Source organism: Grus americana, chromosome 9, assembly GCF_028858705.1.
Source record: "Grus americana isolate bGruAme1 chromosome 9, bGruAme1.mat, whole genome shotgun sequence".
NCBI lineage: Eukaryota > Metazoa > Chordata > Aves > Gruiformes > Gruidae > Grus > Grus americana.
In genome coordinates, this window is record NC_072860.1 from 692,203 (window position 1) to 718,775 (window position 26,573).

The window sequence follows — 26,573 nt, forward strand, 5'->3', positions numbered from 1 at the left end:
ATCTGAATAATGGTAGTTCCAGAGTTTGCACCAGCATGTAAATCCCTGTTTTATACTTAAATAAGACGAATTGGTCTCTAAAAAGCAGACAGCGACAAAGGCGAAACATGTAGGACAGCAAACTAAATGCCCTACATTTTTCCTTCCTTTTTTTTTTTTTTTTTTTTTTTTATTTAGAAAGAGAGGAAGCTTTTTTCACTCTGCTGGAAGAGCATGTGTTGCAACCTCATCTTGTGCCCTCTTCTACGTCACAGCAATCTGATTTTCCTGCATTGCCACACTGGATGACCTGGTAAATCATCTCCCACAGAAAACCTCATGCCATTCAGCATGAAGCGTCAGGGTGAATCTTCTCCCCAGGATCGCTGATCCTCCTCTTACACCCGCTCCAGCCCAAGTCTGTAACAGTAAGAATATAAGGCTAATTTTAGGCACGGCTTCTCAAGCACTGTGAGTGGCTGCATGCCCCCCTTTCTCGCACGGGAACTTAGTTATGAAAGCATCAGCACGGCAATTACGGGCAACTAACTTGCTGCCAAGTCACCCAGCCATGGTGCTGCCACACGTGGTCCCAAGGCAAAGCGATTCTGGCTTGGCGAGGTCCTCCTGCTACTCCAACACCAGATCCCAGCGAAGAGGCGCCAGCCGTGTTTCGTGTCCCCTTACTCTGTCACACTTAAGAGGGCTCTGCCTCTCCAGTCCACTGTTGGCAGGTCCCGTTGGGCAATGGCTCTTTTGGAACTTCAAGGTCACGTGAGCTCTTTATAACCACCACATCGGCTCTTTAACCACGCTCCCCTGCTCTTCGCTTCCCCAAAGCCCTCTGCGGCTGTGGAAATTGCACGGCAGGTTGGGTTTCAAGAGTGCTTTGGCTTCAAGGAGAATCAAAGAGGCTGAGTTGAGTTTGAATGGACGAGATGGAATCATTCTGTGCCAAAACGAAGTCCACCTTGGTCCTGCCCAGAGGATGCTCAGCACCATCCAGTGGTCTATCCCACTCCTCTCAGTAGCATCTGCAAATCTATTTCTGCCACCAGCCAAGACATCTCTGAACTCAGCTGTGGGCATGTTCGTTGCCAACGGTGATCCCCTTTGACGAGCCATAGAACTCAGACTGAAGAAATACCAACCCGATGCTGCTAGACAATTTGTTTTAGCTTCCTTAGGAATTTCACCTGGTTTACTACTTCAGATGAGATAAAACAACCCAGTTCAAAGCTGGAAGGAGCCTGCAGAAGGGAAAAACAAATAGATTAAAACCAAGAGGTATCGTGAGTCTATCCTGTAGTTCCTTGACCTACAGACTGTGATGAAAAAGTGTTTCCGACCCAGTTGGAACAGGAAATATTTTCCTAAGCTGCATGAAGAGATCAGGCGGTTTTCCGGCCTTGAAGGGTGCATGCGCAAGTCTTTATCGGAGAAAAAGGAATTGTCCGTTTCTCTTAAGAGTGAGAAGGAGAGGTGCATATGCTGAAAACAATAAAGTCACTTCCAAGATACCCCTGGAAAGGCAGTAGAGCAGCAGCCCTCTCCTGGACTGCCCTGGAGGTCAGTGCCTCCTGGCAAGGTGCTACCACAGCACTCAGACAGCCTCCCTGGAGAAACCTTTGGGCTTGGGTAGGCCAAGCCAAGCACTTTTGCCCTCCTCTCCAAGGCCTGCTGGGAATGAGTCACCATGAACACTGGTTGAAGGCTTTAGCATGACTGTTGGCACAGTCACCCTGTTCCGTAACTTTTTGGACAGTTCAAACAGTGCAAGGCTGGACCTACCTACAGCGAGGAACATGAGGATGACCCGAGATCAGTTTCTTAAGCTTTTGTTTCCCTGCTGTACCTGCTAAGTACTTGTCCAAAAGGGACCCTGCTCGTTGGCATTTCATGCGAGGCCATTACAGGAACATCCCAAGGAGCTCAAAAGACAATTGCAGAAGTTAGAGGATCTGTCCTGACACCACCCGTACCAGGAGGACATTGACAGTTTGGAATAGAAAGCCACATTTTCTCTGCTATTCCATTGGGAAGGATGGAAATTCCTAGCCTGGCCTCCTTTTATTCATTTTCATAAGGGTGTTTTTCCCATCAAGGTACCAAAAGTTTGTCTTGCATCAAGATTTTGTAACCTCTAGAATGGGGCTGAAGCTTTCCTGGGCTAAGCAAGCAGCTTGCTGTAATCAACAATTCCGTATCAGCAGGAACTGGATGCTTTCTACTGACATCAGGTACTTGGTGGTATTTATTATCAGACACCGTATCGCAAACACGCTTCAGATTCAGGCGAGCCCTGTCCTTGTTGGCTGGGCCAACCTGGAGCTAGTATCTAAAATAACACATATTTGGGCTTTTTCAGCTGAGCTGCAGCTTCTGCTACTTATTTTGTAAAGAGACTCAAGGCCAACGAAAGCAGCTACAACCAGAGGTGCAACAGAAGCTACAGCACCCAGACCTATTCTGCCAAGTCAAGGTTCACAGACCAGGAGGCAAAGGGAAAAGAAAAGCACCCGATCTGACAGTTTTACTAAAAAGTCAGATACATGCACAGGGAACTCGGCTTGATTTTCTTTCCTTCTACCCAAAAACCTTAAGGAAAAACTCAAAAACTCTCCATATAATGCAGGGACAGACTTTCATTAGAACTAAACCGACAAAAAACCCCAAACCCAAAAACCAAGAGATGAAGAAAGCTACTGAAAACAGTTTGTTTTATTTCCAGGATCAAATATTACAATAGGACATTTACATATATTTATAAAAAAATGCAGCAGTTGTGTATATAGATCAGAGGTTTCCTTGAGTTTGGTCCCTCCCAGCACAGTGAGCTGAAATCTTCTGAATTAATCCTCTCCCTCCTCCCACATGAAGTCGCCATCATTGAAGAAGAAAGCGACGACTACCGTAAAAACCGACAGGCAAAGTCATAATTTTGAAACTGTAAAAGGAAAGAGCCTCATTTTTAAAAATCATCTATCCCATAGTCTGGTGTCTCTGGTGAGGCACCACATCTCTGAGTAAAGTTTCACCCAGATGTTCTTCGTAAATCTGTTCTATAAAATAGCACCTCGCCCCCCTGCTCCATGTACTTTTACTATTTATCCTTCTATACCTCACAGTCTCAGCACCATTTAACAAGCAGTTACAAATTGACTTTTCTCTGTACTGCAGACACTCACAGTAATTAAAGACAGTGACCAAATCCCGAACTTCTGCACTCACTCATAATACACCCATGTAAAACAACAGAAGATAAAACTGAGGCACGTTGAGGCACCAATATTAAGTGCCGCATTCTCTGATTAAAAACACGCGTGTGTGTGTGTGTATATACATATGGCTATATTTATTGGGAGTGGACAGACACTAAGCATCTCACGGACAAGAGGAGACTGGAGTAGGAGTCATCCTGTACAACATCACAGAAAGGATATCCATTAACCTCACCAGTTCAGGAGCAACGTATGACCAAACCATGGTAAAATCTGGGGACTGGACAGAAAAATCCTCAACCAGACTGTCTTTACAGAACGTCAACTCATAGACCTCAACAGCCGGTCGTCAAACGCGTTCAGGTCAACTCCAAATGTGCGACTGCGGGTATTGCCAACAACGTAGATAGCTGATACAGGGTGCAAAACATCAGTTTTGCTTTGACTTTAAAACAGTAGCTGTTGCATTTTATAGAAAATCATTTCTGTTACAATAAATAAGTAGAAAGGATGAGGGAGAGGAGAGGCTGCATTCAAATTATTAAAACGGCTAGACAAGGCACACCCAGTCTTTATGGGACTTCATCCAGCTAAAACACATCTCTGCTACCCCTCCTCTTCCTCGTGGAATACAGGACTACCTATTTCTCACTAACTTGGCTAAAAAGGGATTAAACAAGAAGAAAGCAGAGAAGTTTACTAAAAACTAAGAAGGAACAAGAATTAAGTGATAAGTGCCTGAAATGACACGTGTCTTCCCATTCACACAGATGTTCCCACGCAGGTCTTGCGTTATCTGTTTCTTCACGTAGTTCAGAAAAAAGCCCCACAAACACCACAATTTATGCACCTCCACAGCATCTGGTACCTGATGAAACACAGCCCAAGTGATGCCTTACCCCCAAAAGAAAATTCCTTTTAGTTTAGCCCTTATTGCTCTTCAATCCCTGCGAACAAGCTCAGTGCTCTGATAAGATCGGACTGAAAAAGCCAGGATTCAGCATCCCAGCTCCTCCCAGAAGCAAGAAGCACATTCTCAGATGTAGTGTCATTAGCTGCCCACACAAGCTGCAAACCGCGCGCCGTGCCCTCAGCTACAGGGCAGACCTCCTGCACAGAGACAAGACACTTAATTCTTGAGGACATTGGCTTTTCTTTCTAGTTCTTTCAAGAAATTTTTCCACTTAGCCATCAAGAACTCAAGTATACTTAATGAAAAAGTTTAATAGTCCGAAGGTGTATCAAATAGCGAAGCACGCCATTACGCGGAAGTTTTCTAAAAAGTGTATTTGAGAAATCAAGCCCTTCAGCAGTGAGGTTTATTTATTAAAACATGTACTAAAACCAGCTGCCAGTTTTCTGCAAGGGTACAAACCATAGCACCAGTAAAAGTGGAAGCTGGTATAAGCTGGTGCAGATGAGTATATAAATTTGGTAGTCTTAAAAAAAAATGCATCTGTGAAAGTGGCAGACCACGTGAAATGCAAGCTCTTTGCAGTGGCGAACAACAGACGTGCTTTACACGTGAGAGGTGTTACTCTCCTGCAATAGCAAGGCAGCAGATCTAGTGAGCTCTGGAAAGTATGCCGATGCAAAATCGCTGTTTAAATCTGCTTAGGAACAATGGTACCTTTGGGTGCCTTTCTACAGACAACTATATTTTATGAGGCCATTACGCACATACATGCACGTTCTTTTAACATTGATGTTGTTGACTTATCTGACTCCAGAAATGTAAAAATCGCAGACCTTAATTCAAAGCCTAACGAAAATAACACAAGTATGCCCAGAAGTGTTCGGCATGGTCTTTATCTGCCCTTCTTGTGTCAGTAGGGAGGTTGAAGCTGGTCAGTCAGCTTGATTTAGAGCACATATCATCAGGAAGACCTGAAATCCTTCTCTGGATCTCTGAAGGATCACAAGTGGGAAGTCAACAGTAAATGTGTCAACAGCAGCTGGCAGGGAGAGCCAGCACTCATTTTGCCTTCTGTTTCTGAGCACTGGTTGTGACCATGACTATTAGCTGCAATTAGACATTAAATGTTAAAGTACTGCTAGATGAAGAACACATGCAAAGGAAACTTCTCCACAAGCAGCAAGAAGCTACAGCTCGAAACACATTAGCTCTGTTTAGTTCTCTAACCAGAAAGACTGCCACTGCCTACATGCATTTCTGCCCCTCCAAACTCATGGCAGTTCTTGCAACACAACACGCAAATTATGGCCAAGCAACGCTCACAAGAAGCCACAAACCACAGCCTTTGAAGGATTTTTTTTTTCCCCCTTTGTCCTTCATATTTCAACATCTTATTTTGCAATCAGATTTAAGGCTTTTTTTCCCAACCTTCTCAGAAGCAATTTGAACTTCAGATTTAACATCTAGAAGCAATTGTGACAAAGGCTCTTTAAAATTAGAGCCCAACTAGCTTACACCTTCACTGCTGCAAGCTGTCGTGGGCATAACTTGGTTAATATTTTCAGCCATGTTCCTCCAAACTCCAAAGGGCTTCGACATGAATGAAGATCTGAAGAGGTTGTATCCTGGTTGGGGCCATTTCATAACGGCTTTCAGCCACCACAGCACAGCTGATTGACACGTGTGCCGCAGCACTGGTTTTATTTGGGTTGGGAAGAAAGGGGAAAGAGAGGAGTGGAATGAAGGGAGAAGACAGCCACATGCAATTTTCTTAGATTTTTCTTTTCTCTGCCTCCTGCTCACAGACCAAAGCAAAAGAAAAGTGAAAGAAAAAACAAAGAGAAACAAAACAAACAGGCTCATAACTTCTTGGAACAGAAGAAACTAGGAACTGCAAGACAGAAGAAAAATCCCATTGTCAATGTAAATCTTCAATTTCACATTCTTCTTTCCCTCTTAGGTTATAAATATTCATATTTATCTAAATAAAACCAAGAAAGAAAAAATTAAGTGAGAGCATAAGCACTCCTGGTCCCACTACGCCAGCAGACAAAACCAATTACCGTGCTCGAGAGGCAGGTTTCTTGATGGTTTAAAAATAAACTTGCAGCAGCCAAGCGCAACATTTGCTTCCTCGCAAGAGAGGTGACTGAGCTGCTCTTGGCATAACAAAAGCAATGAAGAGCTAACCTGGGGTTCCCAGTTTTGGTTTTGATAGCAAGGTGATGAGCATAAGGTTACTCCTTTCCTTACAGCTGAGTGGAGAAGCAAGCAAGCTGTCAGCTGCCCGTTGCCCTGCGGCTCACACGCTTAGCTCTGAAAGAGAGGGTAAGAAAGAAGGTTCGGAGTACGGGACCACGCAATGCACAAGCTCTCCAGCAGCAGAACTGATGGAAGAAGTTCATGCTCTTGCCTAAAATTCAGTTTCCCCTCTTCCCCACTGCTGATATAGCTGATAGCAATCTGATATAAAATAACTTTGACATATCACAGCCTAGCCCCACGTACGCGAGCACAACCGGGGAGGTGAAAAAAGAGAAGCTACCAATAAAACAGACCTAGGGTTGAAAAGGCAGAGTCAATTTTGTATGGTTAACTTAACTGCTAGAAAAGTTGATGTGGAACAATGTTCCCTGAGCGGATACAAACCCAAGCCCGTCCAAATGAGTTGGCCCTCCACCAGCACACACTGCCAACCACCGACAACTCAAAAAAAGCGGAACCACAAGCCACAATGGTTCCCTGCTTTATACTGGCAGGAGAGCAGGAAAGGTCAACACACTCCCATCCAGCCTGCCCCAGGGAGACGAAAGGACTATCTACACACGTGCTGGATACTGCATCCTGTTGGAAGCCCGCCTTAATTTTGTTGTGGCTAACCACAGAAGAGTTTGAAGGCAATGAGTGCCAGATTGAGTTGTTTCAACTAGACAGCTGAAGCTACTCAGGGAAGCACGAGACCCACATGGGAAGGGTTTCCCTCTGCCTCACTCTCTTGTACGCCCAAGTCTGAATTATGATTTGGATTTCTGAGAAACACAAAAGATCCTTCAATCTAGTGCTGCCCCACAGGCCAAACGCCAACAGCCCTCGCTCCTCTGCCGGCCTTGCGATTCACTCTCCAGTGCTGGGAAGCAGCTGCCATGACAGAGTCTCTTTACAAACCAAAAATGACATCTGATGTCACATCAACTGTTGGTCAGGAAACTGCGACCAGATTTGGCTTTCCCGATACTGCATCTTGCAGTAGAACACAAAATAGTTTTTGTGGAACAAAAACCAATCGTGATTAGACGTAAAACCTCAATTACAAGCAGAAGACTGTTGTGAGCTAATATTATCATGGGAATGCAAGACATTTTCTGTGATTTCCTACATTTAAAGACTCCAAAATATGCAGGCTAGTATGAAATTAAAGGCAAAACACCTTGAAAAGTTTTAGACTATGGTAAATTTCTGACAAGAAATTTCTGTCAATTTTCTTTGACAAGTATAATCGTCTGACAGTTGCAGAAAAAGCTGGCAGTTATGGTAGGTCTCACATGCCTTTTCCTCACTGATGAAGAACAGGCTAAACTGAGCTCTTAGTTGTAAATACACAAATTTAACACCCACCTTGATGTTAGGCTGTGTTAGGTAACTTTTATCCCACTGTAATACCTACTGTAACACCTATTGATCAACAGCTCAACGTCTAGAGAAGACACTGGAAAAAGAGGGCGCACTGCACGCACAGGATATGCCAGCATGACTTCTGGTGCCAGCTCCCAGAGCTGAAGAAAAAGCCTAACTAAAGGAGTGGCATTCTATACAGCCTTCTAGATTTAGAGGTGACAGTAGATGAAAATGAAAATAGAATAAAAAGTAGCCTGGAGCATTCAAGCCACCAGGCTGCGAAGTCTTTTATAGAGCATTAATTCATTCCACAGTTTGACAAGGCTGTGTATGTTTTTAACGAAAGAAAACCTGCCTAGGACTTGCTGTCCTGCTCAACTGCAGTCAGTGCTCTAAAACCCCTGCAAGATAGTCACTCCCGGGGAAAACAAAACAAAACACCACGCGAAGAAAAAAGCCAACTAACTGTCAAGTTTTTATGGCAGGTGTTTTCCAGAGAGTCCAAGATCTTTAGAGTATCCTGCCAACTTCTATCATCATTTGCAAAATCCTGAGAGCAAGTAAAAAGGAGACACTCAGGGGATGTTGGGAGAGAACAAATGGAAACCCCACCTACTTCTACCAAGGAGTCAGTTCTGCTCCAACAGTGGACACGCAGCTTTCCCCCTTGGCCAAGCAGTCAATCCCATATAGAGTATAGTTGTTTTGGGGTTTTTTTTCCCTGTTTGTTTGGGGTTTTTTCCTACTATGTCCACTGGTGGCATTTAAAGCAGGAGGAAAACATGCATGCAATCTAGAAGCCTTTAAATTAAATGGAGGCAAAGTATCTCGCCATAGCTCAACCCAATTCCTTCCCAAAACCCCAAGTTTTCACAGAGCGCTAGGTAAGGGAACCCTTAAGAAGGGCCGTAAGGTTAATGGAGACCTTTCGTGAAGAGAATCAAAACAAAGGAAAGACTGTACTGAAGATTACACTCTCTCCTTACAGAGAGATGACTTAGTGCCTTATCACACACTATTCTAAAAATAAATTAAACAAAACAGATTTAAGAATAGCAGCGAGAAGGGTACATGTATTATGGCCACTCCAAGCCCCAGCATACTGGAAATGCAGACCACCGTTTTACTTCGTGAAAACAAAGGAAAGATGTTCTTCCCAATGCTCTCAGCAGGCTGAGGAAGAAAATAAAACTCTGAACGCTCTCATTTGGTCACTAGAGCAGGAGAAGGGAAGAAGAGAGAGAAGGGCCAGCCAGCTGCCTGCTTGATTTCAGCACTGCAATCCTATGACCCTCAACTGCATATTTAATGAGTTGGTGTCCCAGGCAAAGAGGAGAGGGGAGGAAGGCTGGGAGAACTCAGGCCACGGTGCTAATTCCTTTCCTGCACAAAGACAGTCTCTTGAGGACACAGGCCTGCCTCCTGTAATGTGATCTCATAGTCCAGGTGGGAGAGTTTCCTTCGAGGGAAGTTGGTGAGAAGTTCAAAGCGTTCGTTGGGGTATCCTTTTGACTGGACATGTTTCACAAGCGCCTGGAGAGAGACAAAGGTGAAGTGTCATGTAATTCAAAACCACATAAAAGAACGTAAACAAAATCCCATTTTCCTTTAAAAAAGTTTGTAATCACAAACAAAATTCTGAAATTTAGCATGTAGTATAGACCCTCTTTAATATCCAATTTGACCCACACATGGTAAGAACAATCATAAAAACTAATTACCAAGTGATCCCTTACCTAACTGATTCTTTAAACAGAAGACACACATAATAGTACATTAATTCAAGCAAGCTGAATGCCACATCACACATTCAAATCACAGTAAAATAAGATTTGCAAAAAACCAAATCCTTAAGTGCTCCAAAACAGAAGCCCCCTCACTTATTTATCAGATATTACCCTTACATTAAACCCAAAAGCCACCAAAGAAGCATTTTTGTCAGGTAACATTGACAAAACTAAATGTAGTATTTTTACTAAAAATTTATTTTTTTTCCTGCCTTCAAGAAGCAGGAGGGTTTGGTGGGGTTTTTTTGTTTGTTTGTTTTTAAAGCTCTTTTCAATTCATTAACTTCTCTGCCTACAATAGCAATCGGGGCAGGATACAAGGGGCATTGGGATGAAGGGTTATCAGCCTCACAACCCAACAAGCAGACATATCAAGAAGAGCTAGTGTCCATGCTACAGTGAGAGAGATTTCCCAAGTTCATCAGGAAACACAGCAGATGAGAGCGTAAAGTACAAATAGACCAGGACAGAGAAACCGAGATTGGCAGAACAGTGGGGGATACACCAGCAGAGCAAGACTCAGGCAAAATGAAAAATCGCAGCTTTTTGAGGAGGGGAAAACAGACAATTACTATGTAATAAAACACAAAGTAGGAACAAACAAGGGGGTCCCAACAGTAGTTGACATAGTTGATGGCCAACTTATGCCACTATATTAAGTGCAAGGAGATAAGTTAGCAGTATTAGGCTTCTACTAGCTACCATTAGCTTCCCCTCGCTGCCAGTTCAGGACCACAGCAACCCAGCACGCAGAAAAACGCGGTTACAAACCAGCGCTTGGCAGTTACTGCCGCAGCTCAGGGGCAAGGGGCTGGGGAGATCACTTGGGTGGCTGTTCACATTAGTGTTTCTGTTCTGGTAGGAAAGCTGTCGGTCATATGGTGCTGGAATGACACAGGACATGGTCTTCCCACAACAGCCCGCAGCACTGTTCCTCATGTTTCAGGGGCATCAGATGGAGCTCGAGGTCGAGAAGCTGCAGGAAGAGGTCAGCTTGTTCTGCTGCATCGGGGAAGACAAGCAGGAAAGCGGTAGGATGCTGGCAGCAACACTGCAAGGGCAAGAACTGAGGCCTCGCGGAATGGATGGAACAGGATGACCAGAATCAAGACACAAACACAGGGAGGACAGTAACTTGCAAGATAAGGCACCCTGGAGACCTGTGGCAGCAAAACAGCAGGTCTCCTTTCATTTGGGGAAAAAAAAAAAAAAAAAAAATTGAAAAATGATGTAAAGTCGTGGCAATAAATGGCGAGGACAAGTAAGTTCCATTGGAAGACACAACTGGACCCACTGGTCCTACTCAGCAGGGAGCAGCAGTGTATGCTGGTGGGGGGACTCCCACAGGGGACTGAGGCACCAGCTACAGAGCTAACTCTGAGTCTTGGAAGCCTGCTACTTGCCTAGAGCCAAGATCCAGGATGTCATGGACAGGTTGTCAAGACTCATCAAGAAAGCTCAAGGCGTGCCTGTGGCAAACCCTTGCAACGGCAAAGGGAAACCTGAGCTGCATCCACAAGAGAATTGCCAGCAGGTCAAGGGACGTGATTACACCGCTCTGCTGGGCCACACTTGGAATACTGTGTTCAATATTCCTCCACGTTCAAGAGGGACAAGGAAAAACTGGAGAGGATCCAGCGGAGGGCCATCAAAATGACTAGAGTATAGGATGTTCCTTGGCACATGAAGAAAGGTTGAAGGATTTGGATTTATTCAGCCTAGAAAGGAAAAGGCTTGGTGGGAATATCATTGCAGTATTCCAATATAGAGAAGACAAAGGCATTTCTTTCACAAAGATGCACAAGAGACAACACACACAAGTTGTGCCAGGGGAAATTTCATCTGGATATAAAGAAAAGAATTCTTTACAGTGAGAGAAATTAAACTTGGAGTAAGTTGCCCAGAGAAGTGGTGGAATGTCCCTTGCTGGACGTATTCTAAACTTGGCTTGAGAGGGCCCTGGATAGCCTCACCTACAGCCTTGCCTTCTACAGGTTAGACCAGATGATCTCCAGGGATCCTTGTCAACCTGGACTTTTCCAAGACTTGATGACTACAGGACAGTCAGGGAAGTACCTGCATGGAGATTTCTTCTGAATTCATCAAAATCCACACACAAATCTTTGGTACGAGGAGACTGTCACCCCAACCTCCTCTTTTAACTGGACTGTTCTCCAACAGGCTTTGCAGGTTACAATGCCTGTGTCTGATGAGGAATGCAAGTAAGCGGGTTTGAATTCTTTTTCAGGCAACAAGGATGATCAAAATTCCTTTACAAACTGTATTTAAAAATTCAGTTAAGTTTACTGCCCGCATCTCCACCCTGCCCCGTTTAAAGGTCAACCTTTCCTGCACACCTTACACCACTTGGTAGGCAAAAACTTAGTCAGGCAACCAGTGATGCAGACGAAAGGGCTGAGCTGCTGAACAGAGTGAAGTCAGCTACTTAACTGCACACAATGAGCAATTGCTTCTATAAAAAGGCAGAGTTGCCTTTTTTTTTTTTGCCTGAGGCAGGGGAAAAAGGGTTACAGTAATATTGGAAGCATAAGCACATCCTGGAGATAAGAGTGTGTAAAGAATCCACTCTTGATCAACAACAATGCAATATTTAAAAAAAAAAGTCTTAAAAATCAGCCAGTCTCAGTGGGAGACCAACACTGTATCATCAGTTAAAACTTCTGAAGTGTAACTGCTGCCTCAAACAATTTCTTTTTATAGTTCTGGACAGCTTTAAAATGGTAGCAACTAAGGGCTGAAAAAAATCAGCATGGAAATGATGCTCACAAAGAAACATCCGAAACTATGTTGATGCGAATGGAATGGAAAAGATCACATGACACGAGCACAAAGACTGCCTGTTCAGCTCTGCAATAAAAAAAGGTATCTTTAATCACAAACCTTGACTCACCTAACATCCTCTGCTCACTGCAGAGCAGGTGGCAGCAAAGAAAAGGAAGTTAATCTCGGCATGCGATTTAACTACTACAGTCCATAAAAGGAATCAAACCAGAAGTCAGGATTATCAAGAATTTATCAATATCAAACCTATGTACCACCTAAATAAATTAAATATTCAAAAGCGCCACATCTTCCATAATAGATGTAACCTTACTTAACAGACTGCTTTCAAAAAGCAGTCAAGATATAAACAAGTACTTAGAAAAAGATTAGACACCGATGATTGCCAAGACGAAGGTCTGCAAATAAAGCTGGTTCCTGCAGTAAGAGTGATGCTCTGCCAGTGTTCCTCAGACTTTATATTTCAGCCCCAGGACTCCGTGTGTAGCACTGCAGCAGTCTACAACCTTACGTTTATGCTTGGTTTTGAGAGATGACAGTATAAGAGAGGCAACTTTTTTTTTCCTTTTATTTTCAAGCAAAAGAGAGAAAGATGAGAATCTGAGCTTCAGACACTACATTTCTAGAGTGCTGCAAACTTGGTTATGAGAGATGTGACACTTCTAAATCTGCATGAGATCCTTCTGAAGAGGTGTGCTTCTGCCTTCCCTAAGACTTCAATACAGAGCTTTTAGGTTGATTACATTAAAATGAGCTTAACTGGCCACTGTGTCACGAAAACTCATGGCGAACAGGAATATAGTGACCTCTTTACACACTGCTTCCAGATAAGCACCCGCAAAATTTTGATGGAAACACTATCCACATTGAATTCTGCAAGGTAAACAAGCCCAAAGCACAGTTGAGACACACACCTGAAGCACAGTAATTAAATAATATTGTAAGAAATCTGTTTTGGGAGAACTTCCTCCAAAGCCTGCTCTGTCAACCACATCCAGAAAGGAGCGTGGAAGTTTGGTGAAAGAGATGGAGAAAAAGAATGAAGAGTTTTGCCTTTGATTTTATTGTTGTCTGACCATGGGCAATGGCTGAACTTTTCAATTTAAAAAAAACCCAACCAAAACCCACAAATGAGTGAGCTGAGAGTATTTTATGGTAATTCAGTGATTAGTGCAAAAGCCATTTAGACTCATTTCAGAAAGGAAACTAGCAGTTTTGGGACTAAGATTACACTGGAGTGCACACGCAACCCAAGCAGCACTGGAAACATAGAGCCAGCAGAGTCTGTCGACTGGAAGAGAGGAACGACATGAAGAAACACAACAGACCAACAGCACAAGTGCTCCCTGATACACCGCTTTCACTAGATCCGATTTCAATAGTGCCACCACAGGAAAAGAAATTCTCCAGTTTCAGCTCTCCTGTACTCAAACAAGGATTCCAATTAACTCCACTCACCAGAAGTTTAGCTTGTTCAGGCAGTGAAATTTGTTCCCTCTTTCCATCTGGATACCTTAGCATCAGCTGTGCCTTTGGTCCTAGCACAAAGGAAGTTACTACAAGTTAATAAACAACAAGGCAGCTGAATTGAGCTCTTCTGTAGGTTTTAGATGGCACACTTTACCGCGCAGCAGAGCGGAGTCAGGGACTGGGGACAAATACAAGGTTCCAGTCTATGAAGATATACATCCACCACACATGTTTAAAATGTAGATATATCAAACTCAGGACTCTTTCAAGAGTTAATAGTAGTGATCAAAACCGGTCAGCGTTCCCAGGGAAAAGCACACTGTGCTACCTGCCTTTGAGACTGCCCCACTTTGCTGCAACCCAGCTCAGGCAGGAGCAGAGACTCTGGGGACTCGTTGGTATTACCCAAAGATGCATTACTAAAACTCAGTCCAACCGTCAAGGCAGCCAAACTGAGCACGAGGTGGGGCTGACGTTATTCTGCTTCTCTCTACCATACTACTGGTAGAAGCCCCATCACACGCACATGTACCAATGCGTACTTTATTCGTGGACAAGGTCTCAAACTAAGAAACTTGAGCTCAGCGACTAACATGCCTCTGCGGTTTGTGGCATCACTATGCCGAAGTGGTGCTGCTGGCAAGGTGAATCGCTCAAACATCTGGTGTCAAGGAGGGAGTAAGACAAATGAAAAGATTTAGCTTTTCAAAACAAGGGATGAAACCGTGCTTGTCGGCATATTAAGGTTGTCAGGAAAAAGACCCAAACACAGGTAACTATAAAATAAAATTTAAAGAGGTGGCAACTTACCATTCACATCTAGGCCCTGAAACGTACTTTCAGGCTTGTCAGTTGACTCCTCCAGTGTCCCTGCATCAATACAGGGCAGTACTCTGTGATTTGATGTTGTCCCGGGCTCAGTCCTTGCAGGGGGCTCAGGCTGAGGCCTCCGGCTCTCCTCTTTTTTATACCCCAAGTCCTTGTGCGGAGACTTCCTCAACTTGGCAGGATTCTCCGATTCCTCCTCCTCCTCAGATCCGCAAACGGAAATAAACTCTTCGCTTCCAGAAAAAAGCTCCGACTCGGACTCCTCGTCTGACCGACTCTCCTGCTTGGCCTGTGATGAATCAAAATGCGTCTCCTGTAAGGAGGCTCTGATAGCGGCTTCCAACTGGCTGTCCTCACTGGCATCAATGAGACTCTCCTGTTGAATTACATAAAAATTGCTTTTAAATATGTACTGAAAAAATCAAGAGGACATTAATCCTCCAAAGAGAAGCTACTAAAACCATCAGGAACAAGCATGGAAAACTAGTCATGCTATGACTACTTAATGACTTCTCCTTGGAGTTTCACACAGAGTGATGTATTTTCCTTCCACACATGTACAATTCTGTGACTGCTATACCCAAAACAAATACCAAAAGCACAAACTGCACAACAAAAATAGTTATTGTGGGAGAAGGCACTCCCTGGAGCATCATATTTTTGCATGCTCTTGCACTAACTCATTAAGTCTGTTTATACTACTGAATGGGAAATCAGTACAGCTGGATAAAGACAGATCAGCATTTTCTTTCCAGTTTCTCCAGACCTCTTAGAGGACCTCATACTTACTGAACGAGAGCATTTTTGGGGAGGGCTAGTAGAATGGCCATCCAGCTGTCCATGCTCACTCAGGAACCCAGTCACTTGGTCCAAAAAAGAAGTCACATCTAGCTGGTGCCACTCCACTAGTTTCTGGCCTAGGGAACAAAAGGTGTCACGAAACATAATTTTGGCAAAAGATTGCAGCTTCACAGTCAAATACGCCAATTCACTGCTGGGCATGCACTCTGCAAGAGTCCATACTTGTGGAACTGCAGCTTCCGACAGGCTACCCCGTCATAATTACAAAGCTTCCTCCTTCCATCCCCTTGAAAAGGTTTCAATCGCGTACAGATATAAATACAGACTCTGTTTATTTCTGTTCCTTTCTTTTTAGCTATGGGAAAGCGTGCACAGAATAGTGAATTAGGCATCAAAATGAAAAAAATTAGTAAAAAAAAAAAGCAAAACCACTAAGTTTATGAAGAAGCATTTCTACATTATTGTCTGCTTTGATTCTACACCTTGGCAAACAGCATTTGTTTCCATAAGTAAAGTGCTAAGAAGAGCACCCTGACTTCCCTTTCAACATTTAAAAAAAAAAAAAAAAGGTTTTGGGTGGTTAAAGTCAAATAAGCTTCCTAAGAAGCAGGAGACCAGACAGTTAATATAGTGGCATTATAAGATGACAAAAGAAGAAAGGGTGCTGGAATACAAAAGAAAAAGTAACAATTTCAAAAGAGCTGGAGGGGGACATAGAAGTTTGATTGTTCAGTTAAAAAAAACCCACACAAAAAAAACCAAAATCAAGCAACAAACCCAAAGCCAAAATGGTATATCGAAATTAAAATGCAATTTCATAAGTGACCTCTGAGCCTCACAAAGTTACTGTGCAAGGAGCAGGAAGCAGATTCATGTAATGCCTACAAATATTGTAGTTTATTCATGACATGATTTCAAGTAGCTTTTAAAAGGATCCCTAAAAAAAACCAAAAACATTTCAGAGGTTCACCACCAGGTGGTACTATCTTCACTTTCCAAGCAAAAGACTTGCTAAGGCTATACCAACTATGATCACCAAATACACAAAATTTCAGCAAGCCTTGGGAGTTTTACCACCTTAGTTCCTCCAAAACATATTGCTTCACTTCTTCAGGGACAGCAAAGTCTCTCAGAGAGCAAAACAATGTAAGTGAGATTCTTCAGGTGAATGTAACACACCCTGCAAAAGATGGTATTCTAGCCTACAACCGCTACTCCTTCTCACTGGATATATCAACTGCAGGCAACCAACTGTCACCTATCTTACCTGTTCTGGGATCCAGAATGGAGACATAAGGGAAGTCTGCTAATTTATAAAACTGTATGTACCTCTGTCCTTCCTCACTGTCATGGTATACCTACAAAACACCACATTGGAAGCAAATTACTGGGTGGAGAGGGAACGCAAATGAACTGTATCTTGAAAACATATAAAGTTTTTCTCTATTTTACAGTATATGCTACAAGCGGTACGTACAGTTCTTGGTAACCCTGACAAGCTGAAAATATGCCTCTAATGGTCCATGTATTAGAAGCTATGTGGTAACATTTTGAACACATAAGTGAAAGGCTGTTTATGCATTCAAATGCATCTCCATGAACTGTATCTACATCACAAAGTGCATCTCCATGAACTATTGCATCTTTTCTGCAAGTTCACCAAGAGAATTGCAACAGTGCCATTTTAGTCAAAGAAGTCCCTTTCCCCCACCACCACTGTCCCACCTAGCAGGACACCGAGTTATCACCACGGCCCCATTAAACTTCTCACCTGCCAAAAAATGAAATGTTCCCGGATTATGTTCTTCACAGCCTCGTTGCTCCAGACATCACGGTTGAGACACTGACAGGCAAAATCTTGCACGTTCTGAATGTTTATCATGAGCCATTTGTTCTGCATCTGACCACACTCCTTGGCCTGTAAGCAGAGAGAAAAGCTTCATTAGATAAAACTGAAGAGCCAGACGTAACCAATGCCAGCAGTGATCAGCGATGGCTTCTAACACTGTCAGATTTTTCACCACCCTTCAACAGTGAGAAAGATGGACAGTGCTAGTGAAAAGGCATCCACAAAACAGAAGGAAGGGCTGAAAGACCTGCTTTAAATGAGACTGGTTGAATTACAGAATCACATCGATGAACAGAGCTGCTGAATTTCAACAAGCCGAGCACGGAGTGGGAAAAGCAACTTGGGCAGGGGGACCACAGGGGGACACTGAATAAAGTATTTGTTCGGGAAAGAGTGCAGTCAATCACACTGATCTGACAACAGAGGAAAGACCTGCTCATTCTACAGATAAACCTGTGGATCATCATCTGTTTACGTAGGTTGCATAATTGGCAGAGGACTTGCATTAATTCAGGACCCCCTCTCTGTGTGTTTTCTTTTTTCTCTCCAAGTTTTGAGTTACTCTATTACTGTGCAACTGCCGGATTAGGCATCCTTTTTTGATGCTCGTTATTCAGACTGCAAGTGGGGAAGAAGACAGGAAGGCGCAGGAAGAAATCTTACTGGTTTGAGTCACAAAGCTGGCATTGTCTGATTGCTTGGTTGCAAGTTAATGGTAGGAGTTTGATCAAGAATGTAATTCTGATCGCTGAACTGTCATACCTGTTGGAAAAAAGAGGGCTATATCAACAGCAGGAATGCTCTTATTGCCTGGAAAGACTGGAACTAGTATATGAACTCCCTTTCCATTTAAAAAAAGGAAAAAAGTATTTATAAGTGTGTTCACCATCCTGCTGGTAAGGCACTTAACAGCAAATTCAAGGACTTAGGACGTTATGCAAGATTTTGCTGTTTTGGACAACATTTTGTTCCCCAAACCAAAGCTTTTACTTTTAAAACTAATTTAAGCCAGTGCACTTTCAAATAGTCAGCCTATCAAAAGTGTGATAGAACACACGAACCCCACTCGGTCTACAAAATTGATCAGCACGGCCAAGTGACCTGCAGAGCCAATTTTTATTTTACTCAAAGGAAAAAAAAAAAAACAAAAGAATGTAGAGGCATGGAATAGTCCTCCTGTTCTCGCAAGGGACCTCACACTAATTACTTACCACTAATATTACAGTGTCAGAATCCAGTATTTGGTCACCAGGAGAGAAAAGTGGGGCAGTGACACCTAAGTAACTGGTAAGGGTCTTAAATAAAAGCATAATGACTATATTTAAGAGACTTGTTTTGAGCTAACTGTGGATTTTGAGAACTAATTCTAGGAAATCAGTTTAAGACGAGGCCTAGAAGTACTGCCCAAGTTTAAAGGGAACAAAAATCCTTATGTTATTTGAGTCAATTGGATTGCCTTAGTCCTGTGTTCTAATGCAATCCAAACTGGATTAAAAGCACAAATTCAAAAACATGTAACTAGAAGGATGGAAAGCGCACCTCACTCTTCTACATTTACTTTGCATATTTTTCAGTATTAGTGAAAGCCTGGCTCTAGCTCTCCTCCAGCCACCTAAGGTCCTCAAAAGGATGCAAGCAGGAAATTCCACTTAGAACATTTGCAAAGATGAGTTTTCATTTGCAGAGCGGGTAGACCTTTTGAAACTATTTTTAACTTCCTTCTAAAAACAACAGGCTTCACATTTAACATTTAGAAAGGACACAGTTCAATTGCTACCATTTCACGCTCACACAACTCTGCTCTTGCACGGCTACTGGGGTTTTTCTGAGAGGGTGGAGGTGGGTGGAAGGAGAAGTGTGTGAGGGGAAGAAACGCTATGGGTTTGGAGATTATATTGGTGGGTCGTGTTGGTAAGCGCCAAATGAACAAGGGAAGGCTCGAGAGCTGGCTTGCACATCCCAAAAGCTGTGTCTGATGGCTTTAGACCCACTGTTTCCAACACTCCCCCCATTTCTCCTCCTCCTTTGAGGTACAAAGGCTGGCACCAGGCACTTAAGGAGCACACAGACAGGGTAAGTACAGAACAACCACTCTGCAAGCATCTCTGTTCAAGCTTTCAGCAATCAGCAGAGTAGGAACTTTCAAAGACAGAGGTAGCAGATCTCAGATACAAAGGGCCAGACACAAAACCAAAACCAAACCCAAACTGCTCTAAGTTTACCTTTACCCTTTCTATCCATTCACATTTTTCATTGCTACAACTTATAGCAACAAACCAGCGATCTAGTTAGACAATACATGAAAGAAGCCTTGTTTTACACTCACTACTGGATCTCACTGGATAACCTCTAGCTCTTGCACTACTAAAAATAACACATTTTCCCCTCATTTGACTTTTCTGAACCATGTATGGTTTATAAATGTTGTGGTGGTTCTTCCTTGCTCAGCTTTGTTGAAATGCATAGCTCCTTGAAGTCAGCAGAGAGAAACAAGGAAGTGGAGCCAGTGTCTTGTGACCTTCTGAACATCTGCTAATCAAGCATGATTTGGTTTGGAAGATAAGAGGTAACAGAAAGTCAGAGCACAAGATTTCCTAACAAGAAATATCCTATCTGTGCTACACTTCCACTTCTTGCCTGGGCCAGGGCATACATCCTTTCATCAACCAGTCATTCCTGTGCCAAAGGTGCAGCCGCAGGCTGTCCTTACGCAAACGGCCAGTCTAGAAGCACCCTGTGCAAAGATAATTGCACCAGCTAGAAAAGTTTAACTTATAAAATGATGAAACTTCATCTAGACAGACTTGAAACTCAATTTGGTGTGTACCCACCACAAATTAAAATCCTATCTCACATCATATGCATGAAGAGATGAACACCTGCAATTCTTGAAGGCAGTTTCTGAGATTTGAACAAAACCGTGTTGTTCTTTACAAAGCACGTTGGGTGTGCATTTTATTTATTTATTATACTCGATTTATTCCTAGCAGATTCTACATTAAGGACATAATTCTGAAGCTTAATACACATTAAAGCTCGATATTACAGTCAGGAAATGACAGTTAAAAATCCCTTGTGTAATCTTAACCGACTCTGAACAGGCTAATCATATAACCATGCAACACTCCTCAAACACAGACTTTTTAAGCTCCGAAAGATTCTCTGAAATTTTCTAATAGGAAAAAAAAAAGGCAGTTCAGGTTAACATCTGGCTCGCACATTACTCATTTGCCTCTCATTTATATAGCCCCGTTCCACCAGGTAACTATCATCTAGTGGCTCAGCCACCATCTTCAAAAGGCTTGTGGGATTAAAAGAAAGTCTTTTACAGATTTTTCTGTATCAAATCTTTTTCACCACATTTCTATGGTGTAATTATGTTATTCACACACTTCACTGTACAAGTACAGTGATCAGAAGTTGTTCTGTATGTGAAGCACATCGCTTTTTCACAGATAAAGTTAAAAAAGTTAATAGAAGTTAAAAAAAAAATCAATGTTACTCAACACTTGAAAATTTATCTTCCATGAAAGTTAATTCTCACCTTCTTCTAAAAGCTAGAATTACTGAGTTAAAATGAAACAGCAACTTTTTGCACCTTACGGATAACAATGTTTCTTTGTAATTGAAGAAAAATGAGGTTTCTTGGGGAAAACCAAAGACAACTAAATCTACTCTCAAAATCAACCTTAGCGTACCCAAAAAGGAGCAACAAACGATAAGCAACACAGACACATGAAAACCTTGGTAAGACCAGACACCACCACTCTTGCTAAGTTTGAATAAAGTCATAAAACCTAAATAATTCTATGATAAATGTACATGGCACAACACCGGCAGAATGTTCTTGCACACTCCTCACACCAATAGTAATAATAAAAACCCACTTAGATTAACACTAAACTTCAAGAGCATCAAAATGATAGTATTTAGTCGCTGGTACTTTGGAATGTGATAAACATCTCTGATTTATTATATAGTTTATATATGTTTATCTAAGCATACAGAGAAGGAAGAAGCTAACAGCTGCTTGCTAGAGATGGATTTTGAGAGACTCTGGTCACTGGATTCACAGGAGGCCTGACATTGTCCCAGGCTGACGCAGTACATCAGTCTACAGTCATAAAAGATGAAACAGAAGGGGTAATTGGTCAACAAATTGAGAAGCTGAAGATTTTTATTGCAATGAAGTTGAGGAGCATTGGTTTGAAGTGAAGGGTATCCCACAGGACAAGAACACAAAAAGGTGAATACCAGAAAGCATACATGTTTTCATATTTGAGTTACAGCAAAGAGCAGGACAAGGTGTGTACATACGAACCACTCCCACCTCTTTTTTTTTTAATTCACAAGACTGAGTAAGAATGCAGAGACTTGAGGACCATCAAATCTATCAATCAGTTATTTCATGCTCTGAAACTACTATCGACTGTGGCGGATGCCACAATCAATGTTGCTAAAGTCTTGATATGTTTTCAGCAAGACACGAGGAAAGACTGGTACGTCTCAAATTCCACAGCAGAAGTCAGAGGGCACTCACTGATGGTGTATGTTCCAGTTTGGAGCAGCACTGGCTGTTTTCACATGAATTCCCTTTACTGTTGCCTTTAACCACGCATTCGCTTGGCTCACAAACATCTCTGAACCATCGGCCCAGTAGGCATCATCAGCTGGAGGACCTGGCACAACCTTGTTTGACGTAAACCCTGAACCCCAAGCCGCAAGGCAGGGATGCCTCAGCACCAACTACTTCACTCTGCTCATCTGCTTCCATCGCACCGAGTTACTCGCTGAGGCAGACACAGCTATTCTCTGTTAATGTCCTTTCAAACCTGGAATTTTGTTAGAAGATTAAACATATCTTCTGGGCACTGTCAGAACACAGGAATTAGTGGCAAGCCAACTGGTGATTTGGGAAACATAAAAAACAGGATGAGAGCTGGAGACTCAATAAAGGCACACAGCATTTCTCCAAAAACTCTCCAGCAGTGCTCTAGGATTTGTGCACAGCAGTAGAGGCAAATGTGAAAAGAATATAAATAATATTTCTGTTCAGCTCATGGAGTCAGATCTCCAGCACTGTTTGCAGCGTCTGCATTGCCCCATTTAATCATTAGTTTGCATTCTCATGAAAACATCACATAATAGTAATCAATCTCAGCTACTTAAAGATGACCAGGTGGAAGTTCCGTAGTAACTGCAACTTCAAAAGAATATCTAGAAATTATGGACTCAAAAAATAAATAGCAATTTGCATAGTCTCTAATCATTAAGTCACTGATCCATATCATAACTTATGACTAGATTCACACATGCCTACACAGACATAAAAGGTGACACCTGAAATTATTTAAAGCTCCCAGTCCCCTTCTCAGGCAGACTCTCTCTTGGATACTTTTTCCATCACTATCAGACACAGAAGACAACTGCTGTGATTTTACAGAAGAGCAAAACTTCTACTGAAGGTAAAGTTGTGCCTTCTTGGCAAAGCCACACTCGAATAGTGTTATGAGTACTTATCAGAAATGACTTAACCATGTTAACACAACTCCACCTGAGCTTCTCAGCAGGGCTGTGCTGCAAACTATATAGCTCCTTGTGAAGTACCTGCTCACCTATCAAAAACAATCTTACTTCAGCTTCTTCTGTGTCATGCTATACCAAGATACTTCAAGTGATGCAATTTTTCCATTCTGACCAGCCTCCCCTGTGCACTCAAGTCTTTCACCAAGTGTGATTTCCCTCACTGACACTGAAACGTAAACAACGCGGTCTATCATCATTAGTTAAGTTCTTAACATTTCCACGCGAAGTCCATCAAATATTTACCACTATACGGTTCTTTGTAGCTTTCTGATCATCCGACAGATAGATCCATACATGCCGTTAGCCTAACACAAGGCTGCTGTACCGTATACAGTCATCACGCAAGGAGCTGCACCAAAATTTCAGAGCTTACCGTTTCAAAGCTGCCTTTGTGCATCAGATCAATGGGAGGCCTGAAGAGGTCTGCTAGCGTAGTGAGTTTCTTATCTACTGCCCCTCCATTTCGTAGCTCCTGTTCCTGTCGAACTGCACAGCCCCAAGAGGAAAGGAAGCTGAATTAGACAGAATACTCACAAGATGGATTTATTACTGGCTACACACTCATACGCTAAATTTTGGCACTAGAGTCACAAAGTCAGACCACATTGAACAAGAGTAGCTGCTAAGTAAGGTAAGAACCCCACTTGCCCTAGCTGTGATTCTCAAGCACTGGGCCTTTACTTCACTTTTAAAAAACATCTTAATAAATGCAAGTATCAGCAGAGGGGGTCATATGCCAGTATTTGAAAACAAACAAACAAGCAAAAAAAAAGCCACAACTTGTCCTCAGTGATGCTTTTAAAAGGGGAAAATGAGCTAGACTATAGCATCGTAACTTTTACTGGGAATATTTCTATTCCAGTGTTTCTATTTCTCGACTGTAAGGCAATCCCATAGGAAAGGAAAAAAACCCCAGACTTAGTTTATATGGAGAAATATCTTTGGACGTTTATATTTAGCATCTCTTCTTCCCACAATCAGCTCAGGATACTGTTGTCTCCAACAGGTGAACAGGTTTTCAGACTGGTTTATCCCCAAGTACCACACTTTGAGCAGGTTCCTTTTATGGTATCAATTCCATTCAAAATAATACAGAACATATTTCCTACATACACATTGTCACATACAATAAAGGTAAATCACAGCAAATGCTTACCCAAAAATGCAGTGATACAACATATTTTATGGAACTAAGGCAGCTGAAATGGGGAAATAACTATCCCAGAACCAAAAACTTTCCAGTAGTGAATGGGCCACAGTGCACAAACCATTTTTGAGCAGATGCTGGATCCCCACAGGGACAAAATCATCCCTGTGGAGTAGGCCTGGGAGCCAGGAAATAATCCTTTCATGGCCAGGGCTGCTTTTTCAGAGATAGCCAGTGATATTCATCTATGAAATTTTACCAAAAAGCATGATAAAGTTTCATCATAAACCCTCACAATAGTTTTATATATTGTGTCTCTCTAAATGTATTAGAACAAAGTGGAGATGATGGGAAAAAAATTAAGGGTATGATGATTCTGTAAATGGTGTATTTTCATTTACACAGCTGCCAATGACTTTAGTACTCAATGAGTTCATTATTACTGGAAAACCCTGACCAAACCTGTCAGGGGGAAGAAAGTAATCGTCAATACTTATTTTCAGTTCAGCATCCAATAGCACCTAACTATGCAGGAACCTGATCCATTGTTAGACCTCTTAACACTCCAACACGAACAGCAATAATAACTGCATACCAGCTCTAACTCAGCCACGAAATACCTGGCGTTCTGCTGTCAAAGAATCATGTTCTATGAAACTTAATGGCTTAAATAATAGCCAATGCTTTGTCATTTGGAGATTCTGCATGTGAACAGACAGTGGTAAACAGCAATTAATTTAATGAGAACCTTGTGTGCAGCCAAGGGAGAAGCCTCAGGGCTACTCAAATCTAATTCAAATGCCAGAATGACCACTGGCTAGCCAAGAAGAATTCAGTGGATGAACTTAAGTTCTATATGGGTGTTAGATTTTTCTGCCTTTTCAATTCCCTCTACAGCAGAAAAAATATTTTTTTGAGAGTTATCAAGAAAATATTTGCCATACCAAAGTAGAGAGAATACACTGTCAGCAGGTTTTACTTATGTTACACAAGCAAGTGTTTGGACCAGCATCTTCACTACCTGCTTCATATGTCCATTACTCAGTACTTTCCCTTCAGCCACACCAGAAAAATAATCTAACAACCTTAACTGTACCACAATTGTGGAAGAGACATGTCAGCAAACAGTATGGTCATTACCACAACGAACAGCTTAATAATGTTATTTTAAAAAGATATTTTGATATACAGTAGGCTTCAATGACTGAAACCTGTCATAGCTTACAATGGAAACTATTTTTCAATCTTACTTGCATTAAAAAAAAATAGAACTTCTCGCTTACTGATCTGTAGACACTTACTGGTTTCTGTTTGAAAATCCCGAAAGCCATCAAATATTGAGCGCGCAGGTCGGCGTCTTTTAGGAGCTTAAAAAAAAATTCAAGAATTATTTCAAAAGTATACTATCAAAAGAATTATACATTAGTACTTTCCATTGCACATGTGGGAAAATAGAATAGGAACCCAAAGCATGAATGACATGGGAGTAAGGTCATTAGGAAGGGCTGCAGGATGACGGAAATAGGTAGTTTGTAAGACCCATTTCCTAACACATCTTGCCTCCAGCAAACCTCACCCCAGAAACAAAACCTGTATCAACAACACACAAGAGTTTAAAGTCAGCCCTTTCTGATGGGCTCAACAAGGCCCATCAGTATGTAGTGGAAGTGCTGTCACAGCATCAACATGTCATAATTCCAGTCAAGATTTTTACAAAAGGCCTTCAAGTAGATGAAAAACTTCAAAGGATTAAACGACATGAGAGAATATTTTTATTTATTAGGAAGCATGTTTGTTTTTTTCCAAAACGCATTTCTAAGTTTGCTAATCTCTTATCTAGATCCTGTCCCAACTTCTTGGCCGGATTGGCAGCCGCCACACTCTTCCATTGGATCCAGTATCACCATGCGCAAGGAAACCTTCAGAATAGACAATTTGCAGCTGACAGGCACAGCAGCCCAGGCAGATAACTGGAATAGTACCTAAAAGCACCACTGAAGTCCTAAGGTACAGCACAACCACTGAATTTGGGATGCAAACCAAAACTGCCTGCCGAGACTTACTCCAGCTATTTATCTGCGTTACTATTAATTGAAAGCAGAACAATTTTAAGATAGAACTTTCAAAGCCTAATTGTTACAAGACATGATAAATAATAAAAAAATTAAACAGAGTGATATAAATACAACATATACCCACTGGAAACCTGTAATAAGAAAAATCATCATGAGAAAGCACAACCCCCACACAGATCACAAAACAAGCACCTCCAAAGTTTGATTTTAGAGACCTTTCTGGTTTTGCACCTCTAGTGCATGCAGCATCTTTCATCTTGGCACAAAGACCAAGGACAAAGAATGGTACACAGTTCTTGTTCCTTGCATTCTTCTCATACCAAGTATGAAGGAAAGAATCGGTGTATCCTGTACAGAGTATCACAGAAAAAGAAAGTAAGCCTGAATGAGGAACATGCTTGTGAATAATGCCTAACTCCAGTGAGTAACATCTCTTTCAGCTCTAAATACTTGGGCACAAGCACAACCCATTAAAGCCAACTTCAGAGCAACTTAAA

The 26,573-nt window shown here is 42.2% G+C and overlaps 1 protein-coding gene across 5 annotated transcripts in view; it reads right to left on the reverse strand.

Moving 5' to 3' along the window:
• Positions 1-2,682: 2,682 nt before the first annotated feature.
• Positions 2,683-26,573, reverse strand: part of UBXN7 (UBX domain protein 7) — a 31,336-nt gene continuing 7,445 nt past the window's right edge. For 3 of the 5 annotated variants that reach the window (XM_054835142.1, XM_054835145.1, XM_054835146.1), the window contains exons 4-11: positions 25,303-25,368; positions 23,228-23,340; positions 17,191-17,337; positions 16,687-16,777; positions 15,408-15,535; positions 14,601-14,994; positions 13,779-13,858; positions 2,683-9,264 (exon numbers count right to left, since the gene is read on the reverse strand). In XM_054835142.1, the coding sequence (XP_054691117.1) occupies positions 9,103-9,264; positions 13,779-13,858; positions 14,601-14,994; positions 15,408-15,535; positions 16,687-16,777; positions 17,191-17,337; positions 23,228-23,340; positions 25,303-25,368 (1,181 nt within the window). In that variant the 3' untranslated portion in view covers positions 2,683-9,102. The other 2 variants (XM_054835144.1, XM_054835147.1) reach the window with 2 other exon arrangements.